The following is an 8,339-nucleotide window of genomic DNA, read 5'->3' as shown; positions in this document are numbered from 1 at the left end:
AAGGTCGCCCAGAGAAAGCCTGCCTTTCAGACGCCCAACTCCCGACCACCCCCTCATCACACACACAGCTATATATAGTAATTTCCCTTTGCTTTTCCCTTATCTCTACGCAAACTCCTTGGCCTGGGCCATCTTTTCTTGCTTTCTTTCCCAGGCCAAGCTCCAGGGACCCTGCACCCTCTCCCTGAGATGAGAGCATTCCTGCATTATTGGGTTGTGAAGTCCCAACCGATATTTTTTTTTCTACTACATGCAAACGAGAAAAATAGATTCCTCAGGCTCCCCCCACGCCCAGCTCACACTAGGCCGGAGGAAAGGTTTGACGCACGATAAATAAAACGATGAATCACTGAATAAATGGATGTTCTAGGGCGCAGGGCGTTTCTGTGCGCGTGTGCGAGAGGGGAAGGCTCGGGAAGCCGTTGGCTACCTGACTGCGTCCATTGCGGCGCCAGGAGAGGGAAGGACTTCCTGAGCCTCGCCCTGCCATTGGCCAGGATGGTCCGCATTGGCCTGACGCAACACCTCTGTGGCCCAGCGGAGCTCGCTCCCAGCCAGCCAACCAACCCCACGACCCCCGCAACTACCATCTTGCGGGCCAGCGCGCAGACTAGGCGGCTATATGCAGGCCTGTGGGAAGGGAGACTGGTTGTTGGGGACGGCGCACCAGGCGGGACAAAAGACTCGAAGCAGCACTTTGATTTTGCTCAGAATTTTATTAGGATTACCAGGGTTCACAGGGAACAAGGCGGGGCTTCTGGGGGAGGGGGACAGGAGTACCGTAATGGGGAAGCGGCCTTGCATAGACACCGAGGCGAGCTAGCGGGCACAGCGGGGAAGGCGAGAGATGGAGGGAAAGAAAAGACTTGGGAGAACAGGGTGGCAGCAGAGCCCCTCAAGGCCACAGCAGCCCTCCCCGCTTCGGCATTAAGGGTGTCCACCCCATACGCACGAGGAGGAGAATAGAGGGGCCCTGACCAAGGCATCACAATAAATACATTTAGCAGCACACAGAAGCCTGCGGGGGAGGAGAGCCAAAAGGAAGGGGGAATCCCCTTCTTTCCCCCCCAAAATAAGAACTCTGCAATTACTAAACCATAAAAATAAACTTGAAACCCGTGTACGAAGTCGGTCACCCCCCAGAAGTGCAATGTGGGGCCGCACGGCCCTAGCTGAGGGGGAAGGCAAATGGGGCAGGAGCAGAAGGATACAGAGAGGCAGCCCCCGCAAGAGGGAGACTTTTATCCGGTTTTGCCCCTCTTCCCCGGGTTGGCCCAAGCGTTTTGGACATGAAGCACCTCTTCCATGTCGGAGTCTTCAGAGTCTTCCCCTCCTTCCGAATCTTCGATTCCTTCTTCCTCGCTTCTGTCCTCGTCATCGCTGTCCTCACCTTGCTCGCTGCCTGCACAGGGGAGAGAGAGGCAAGGAGGGGAATATGGCGGAGGGTGGTTAGATGGGCAGGTAAATGTCACTCTTAACAGGGAACAGAGCCCAGAGCCAGGGCTTTTGGGGGCCTGGGACCACTTACCAAGCACCTCTGCTTGGAACAAGCAGCCAAATGTGTGTGTGTGTGTGTGTGAACTCAAGCGAGCCCAGAGTGAGGGGGAATGGGAGGGAAGCAAGAAGGCAGGGTGGGTTTCCTGCCTCTGTCCTATCAAAATTGATACATGTCCAAAAGTAGCTTTTTCTCCTCCTGTACGCATCAATGTGTGTCTCTTCCTGAACTCCCACCTCAGCTGAATAAACCTTCTATTCATCCTGAGGCAGCTCCCTCGCTCCTTCTCCCCAGTCTGATCCAAACAGGCCCCAGTCTGTCTTCTTCAGCCCAATTCCTCACCCTAGGGTTGGGTGGATAACTCTGCCTCCCCTTCTCTGAAAGAAGATATGCCATCCTGTGGGAGAGGATGGGGCTGGCATCTCCTTCAGTTTCCCTACCCTACCTGAAAATATGTCTAGATTGAGTCTACTCACGTCTACTCACTCATTCAATGCCTCCTTCCTCGGTGCCTTGCCCCTGCCCTCAATGGAAGGGACCATTTGCCAGGGACCCCATGGCCAAAACCTCCAGGAGTGGTTGGTCTTTCTGCTCCTTCCACCTCCCCCAGGGGTCTGCCTCTCCTCCGTTTGCCTGCCTACAGCCAGGCTCAAACATTTCCCTTGCCTGCCCTCTGCCATCCCCTTCCTAGCCAAGGTTTAACTCTATTACCTTATTCCTTGCTTATTCCCTCCCCCCACTCCACTGTGGTCTGGTTCTTCCCCCACCAATCCATTGAAACTACTCTTGCCAAGGTCACAGATGATCTATTCAGCCCCAAATCCAAGGGACACATCCTAGTCATCCTTTTACTTGACCTTGGAGCAGCACTGGACACTCCTGACAATCCCCTCCTTACAACATTCCATGACCTGGTTCTCCTCCTAACTCTACCCTCTCAGAGCCTCAGTTTCCTCATCTATAAAATGGGGATAATAGTACCTACCTCACAAGAGTTGCTGTGAGGATTAAATGAATTAGACCAAGTAAATCACTTAGAATAGCACTTCATTAATGTTAATTGGACCCAATAATGTTAATTTGCCCCAGAATCCAAGGCTAGGACTCTGCTCTGGCTTGTTACCCCCCTTTCTTTACAACTTCTGACTTCCCAGACATAACCAACTACCTGCCCCTGGGCCACCTGTACCTTATGTCCAACAAGCCCTTCCAACTCCATGTTCCTCCCTGCATCCCATCAATCCCACCACTAAGCGGTTCCCCATCCCAGGAAATGGTACCTCCTTTCACCAGTCATCCAGGCCAGAACCAAACCTGGGATCCACCTTAAATACTGCATTCTCCCTCAAACCCCCCCATGCAACCCTTCCTCAGCATTTCCCAAAATGCATTCTTTGGTGAACAGTGAACAATGGATTCTGAGGCCAAGAAGTTTGGGAAATTCTGGATTCCACAAAGTTTAAATAAGTTTCTTACAGCAGAACTTCTCAGAGCCTTTAAGGTGCTAATATACATATAATTCTACATGAGGATATTATTATTGTATGCAGTATTTCCCTAAAATATTTGACCACTGAACCTTGTTGTGAGAAGCAGTTTTTAGAACTAGTAAAGGGTCCTCAGAAGACAATTCGGGAAACCTTTCCCACATACTATGCATTTTCACCCTTCCAGGTCCTTGTTTACGTGATCCCTTCCACCAGAATGCCCGTAGTGCTTTTTAACATGAATACAGCCTCCAATTCAAATGTCACTTCGTTTCTCTAGTTCTGCCCTTCCCCACTCTTGAGGGAAAATTAGCTGCTCCCTCCTCTGGGCTCACAGAGCACACTGTTCACTTCACCCTCAGCTCCCCAAACAAGCCTGGGAGTTCCCAGAAGGCCAGGGCTGGGTACAGAGTGTGTTGAATTACAATGTGTTTGCCGCTTTTTTCCCTCTCTCTCCGTGTGAACCTGTCCTTCTTAGTTTTCCACCCACTGTCTCCTCTCTCTTTTTCTTCTTCATTTGTCTTTTGCTTTGTTACAACCTATCTACCCATCACCTACAACTGAAATTTGTTTCTTTGGTTTTATTACATTTGTAAGTTAAATGTTCCCTGGCATTGCTTTGTTTAAAAACTTGCACAGAATGCTTTTTTCTTTTCTCCACAAGAGCAGATTGTACTCATGCTTTGATACCCTGACCCTGGCCAGCTTTTCTCTGAGAGAAGAGAAAGGAGGGAAGATAAGAGGGAGTCTACCTCACCTTCCTCACTGCCCTCTTCTTCTTCTTCCACTGAAGATTCTTCTTCAGAGATGTTCTCTACCTCATCCTCATAGTCATCTTGGTTGTTGCTGTTATCCTGATCCCTGTCAGGGTCTTCAATGTCATTCTTGTAGTCTTCAATGTCTCTGTCATCATCATCGCTGCCTTCATTGTCACCTTCATTGCCATCATCATCACTGCCTTCGTTGTCACCTTCGTTGCCATCATTATCTTCATCATCACTGCCCTCATTGTCTCCTTCATTGTCACTGTCACTGCTGTCCTGGTTGTTGTCATTGCTGCTGTGGTGGCTACCTTTGGGGTTCTCATCATCACCATTGGGGTTCTTGTTGTCACCATCAGTGTTCTCATCATTGTTGTCAGTGTTCTCTTTGTTGTTATCAGGGTTCTCTTCATTGTCATCAGTGTTGTTGTCTTCGGGGTTCTCACTGTTGTCACTGGAATTCTCATTGTTGTCAGGATTCTCGTTGTTGTCATCGGCACTCTCATTGTTGTCAGTGGTCTCGCTGTCATCAGCGCTCTCATTGTTATCAGTGGTTTCATTGTCATCAGGACTCTCATCGTCGGTGGTCTCATTGTCAGGGCTCTCATTGTAGTCAGGGCTCTCACTGTCACAGAGGCTCTCGTTGATGTCAGTTATCTCGTTGTCAGTGGTCTCGAAGCAGTCAGTGGTCTCCATGAAGTCAGAGATCTTGATGTCATGAATGGTCTCATTGTCGGTGATACCATCACTGTCTGAGGTCTCACTGATAATGTCTTCCATTGTGTGATAGTCATCAGAGTCTTCCACAATCACCACCTCATATTCATCCCTGTTTTTACTGTGGGGAAGCCTGGGGTTGAGTATAGGGTTGTTGGGAGGTGGTGTACCCAGGACAGACACTGAAAGGTGGTAAGTAACTGGGAAGGCAGTAGGCTACAAGGGCTCCCAGGGATGAGGCTAGGATGGGGAAAGTCCCATTTCTGCCCCTGACTGTGTAACCTCAGGCCAATCACACCCCATTTCTGGGCATCATTCCCCACTTATAAAACATATTGAACTGGATCATCTCAAAGTTCCCTTTTGGCTCTATAAATCCTGTGTGACACTAGCCTAGTCTTTGCCCCATCCGTAACAAACCACCTCTCAGCCACCAACCCCCCATCACCTTTCTTCCTTTTCTTGCTTCTTTCTGTTTGCCCTGTAGCCTCCTTCTCCCATCATGTAGTAGCGCAGAGGGTTAACCCACAGGTCATTTTTGATAATCTGTTGAAAAAGAGGGGAAAAGGGAGAACAGAGCTATGAGTACAAGCCCCAGAGCCTACTCCCAATTCCTCAGGCACCCAGAGGCAAGGCCTTCTCTGGCAATGCTGGGAGGGGCCCCACCTCAGCAATCCTGTCGGCCTCTGGGAGGCTGTGGTTTGAGAACCAGCTAAAGAAGCTGTGGCTGGTGTCCCGGTTCCTGTGCCTGTGGGCCTGGGGTTCCTGGCCCCGGTGCCAACGGATTGGGGTGGAGTGAGACACTAGCCGGCCTGTGGGGAAAGGAGGCTAAGGAGAGGGCACTGGACAAGGATAGCTGAGAGACCCATGGATTTGCCCTGAGACTGCCCCTTACCCGAGTGGTTGTGCTGGAACTCCTTGACAATTACCATGTTTGTGAAGTAGGGGTTTGTCTGGAAGTACAGCTTCATTTTGTAGCCCATGGAGATATGTCTGAGATCCTGTACCTGCTCAGGGTGGGGGTAATAGTGGAATCCCCACCACATCGGGGCCTCTCCCACCCCACCCCCTCACCTCCAAAGATCAGATTCCTTGCCCGGTCCTAGTAAAAAATATCTCTTTGGCCTGACCTGCAGATTGGTCAAGTAGTGGAAAATGTCTTCATCGCGTTGGTTGATCAAGATTGAAATTTTGGGGTGGTTGAGGAACTGATGGAGGGAGCAGTTTAGGTCAAGGAGTGACTGTTCAACGAGAGAAGGAAGGAGGGAAGGCCAGGCAGGGCAGAGCAAAAGAGAGGCTGGAGCAGGAGAATTTTTTCTGTGTTCACGTGATGTGTGTGGAGCAAGTGGGTTATGGGACATGACCAGTACTTTTATTCCCATGTTACTGTCTATGTGGTGGGAGCCTGTGTTTATGCAGTGTTAAACCTCTGTGTTAGATAGCTGTGCCATGGTTCATATTTGCTGTCCGTCTGGGTGCTGAGGGTTTATGTCCATGTGATGTTGTATCTTCGGGTGCTGAGGGTTTGTGTTCACAACATTGTGTGTCTAGGGGCTGAAGGCCTGTATCCAAGTAATGCTATACCTGGTTGCTGAGGGCCTGCAGTCACATGATGTTGTATATTTGAGTGTTATGGGTCTGTGTCCACATGATGTTGTGTGTCTGGGTCTGAGTGTTTGTGTCCAAGTGATGCTGTGTCTGGGTGCTGAGGGCCAATAGTCACATGATGCTGTATGTCTGTGTGCTGCGGACCTGTGGCCACATAATACTGTGTTTGGGTGCTGAAGTCTTGCGTACACATGAACTGTGTGCCTGGGTGCTGAGGGCCTGTGATCATGTGACACTTTGTATGGGAGTGCCAAGGGTCTGCATCCATGTAATTCCATTAGGATGTTAAACTCATGCGTTCCTAACATGTTGCATGTATGTGTGTCCCCCAGAGATGAGCTTATCACCAATAGTGATTCTTCTTACTCTCCCCTTTTCTTCATTTAACTCCTTGATCTTCATTCCTAGGTACTCCTTCTCCTGATCCTTCAGAGGCTCCAGCCCCTTTCTAGCCTCCTTCTCTACAGCCAGGATTGAGGTCTCCTTAGTATCTAAGCAGAGACCTAGGCTTGCAGAGCCATGTGTGACTTAGGAACCATTTCTGAGCAAATTTCTCTGCTCTGTGCCCTTCCCTTACCTCTTTACTGTCTCTGAGTCAGTTTATCTTCTGTGTGCCCCTCCCCTCCTCCTTTCACCCCCTCTGGTCCAATTTTTCTGCGGTGTGCCCCTCTACTACCCTCCCCCTTTCACCATCTGTGATCCATTTTTAATGTTATGCTCCTCCTCTCCCCGCTTTCCCGTCTGTGGTCCAGTTTTTATTCTGTGTGCCCCCTCCCCTTCACCATCTCTAGTCCAGCTTCTCTGCTGTTTTGCCCCCCTCCTTCCATCCCTCCTCCACCAAACCTAGCTGTTCTTCCAATAGGGGCCCATCACCACACCCTTTCACCTTGTCTGTCCCTCCCCCACCTCCTCCCATTTCTGTCATGGGCTCCTGGCCCATGAGTATAGATGACAAGGATACTGCTTTGACCCAGAAGCCTGGGATATGCTGGATGATGAGGTCTCTGCGCTCCAGGAAGGGTCTTCTCATCTGGATGAATTTGCGCTTGAGACGGAGGAAGGCCTTGCCCGCCTTGATGTTCACTGCCTCCAGGTCCAGTTGAATGTTTTCCAGTGCCTGCAGGATGCACTCTATCTTCTCCACATTATTCTCTTTGCTTTCCTTCTTCACCTTCCTCTGCTTCCTCTTCCTCCTCCTCCTCCTCCTCCTCTTCCTCACACTTTCCTTTTCATCCTCATCGTCGTCTTCCACTATGATGACCGCCTCTTCCTTCCCCTTTGGACCGGCTAACCTCTGGTACCCCCGTCCCCCTGCGCTACAGGTTTCTAGGGCCTTGTCTCCAGCAAAGCTGCTGGGCTCTGTAACCTGAAAGTCAATTTCCAGGCTTCCCCCAGAAGCCTCCGAAGGAGAGAGCGCTTCCAGGCTCTCCGTGGGAGGGGGCGCCTCCCCGTACGCTGACTCGATCGCAGGCTCCCAGCCCGGACCCCCAGCACCCAGGGTGAAGTACGCGCGGATCCCCCCCTCCTCCAGAATGACATAGGGTGGCGGCGGGGGCAGAGCGGGGCCCAGTCCCACCCCCCTCATGTCAGCCAGCACCTGTGCGGCCTCGGTTTCCTCCTGGAGCCTTGGGCGCTGCTGAGGGGGAGGCAGGGGCAGTCGCAGGAGCGGCGGCGGCGGCGGCGGCGGCTGCAGGTCGTGCTGAGGCAGCTCGGAGCTACCCAGGCGGCGGGCCTTGGCCGGAGGCCCCTCATCCGGGCGGTCCATGGTGACCGCGCTCACACAGCTCAGGGGATCGCGCTCGCCCCTTCGCTCTCAGCCGGGCTGCCACTGCCTGACACACCTGAAGCGGAGCCGCCGCGCCTCACGCGACCAGCTCTCCTCACAGCCTCGCTCTGACGTTCCCTCCCACAGCGCCTGCCCTACTCCCTCCGCGCCAAGAGCCCAGGTCCCGCCCTCTCCATGACGTAAGAGGCCCGTTCTGCCTCGCCATTGGCTGCCAGCCGCAGCGGCGGCGCTTGCGCTCCCTTGACCTCTGCCAGCTCTCGCGCAAGCCGCTTGCCAACACCGCACCTCATCATTTTCGGATTGGCTCTCCTCCGGCCCGCCAATCGTCGGTCTGACTACCCCAGCGACGGGAGGGAAGCTAACGGGAAGAAGCCGCTGTCCCTCACCCTTCCAACGTTTTATCCAATGGGAAGAGTACCAGTGGTTCTGAAGACCAAAAAACAAAACAAAAAAAAAACGCAGGCACTGAGCAGGATGTGCTCAAA

General features: G+C 52.1%; 1 protein-coding gene across 2 annotated transcripts; it reads right to left on the bottom strand.

Moving 5' to 3' along the window:
* Positions 1 to 677: 677 nt before the first annotated feature.
* TSPYL2 (TSPY like 2) lies at positions 678 to 7,978 on the bottom strand. 2 transcript variants are annotated; one of them, XM_087427304.1, is made up of 7 exons: positions 7,030 to 7,978; positions 5,591 to 5,668; positions 5,356 to 5,467; positions 5,127 to 5,272; positions 4,909 to 5,006; positions 3,740 to 4,593; positions 678 to 1,402 (listed from the first exon to the last, which is right to left on the bottom strand). In XM_087427304.1, exons 1-7 carry the CDS (start codon positions 7,831 to 7,833, stop codon positions 1,242 to 1,244), a joined length of 2,253 nt encoding a protein of 750 aa, XP_087283430.1. In that variant the 5' UTR covers positions 7,834 to 7,978; the 3' UTR covers positions 678 to 1,241. The 2 variants fall into 2 exon arrangements, with proteins under 2 accessions (XP_087283430.1, XP_004443836.1); XM_004443779.3 differs by having other exon boundaries at positions 3,740 to 4,581.
* Positions 7,979 to 8,339: the final 361 nt, after the last annotated feature.

Source organism: Ceratotherium simum, chromosome X (assembly GCF_057802395.1).
Source record: "Ceratotherium simum simum isolate JZ-2026a chromosome X, ASM5780239v1, whole genome shotgun sequence".
Taxonomy (NCBI): domain Eukaryota; kingdom Metazoa; phylum Chordata; class Mammalia; order Perissodactyla; family Rhinocerotidae; genus Ceratotherium; species Ceratotherium simum.
Note: the sequence above shows the minus strand (reverse complement) of the source record. Positions and strands in the feature narration are given on the sequence as shown.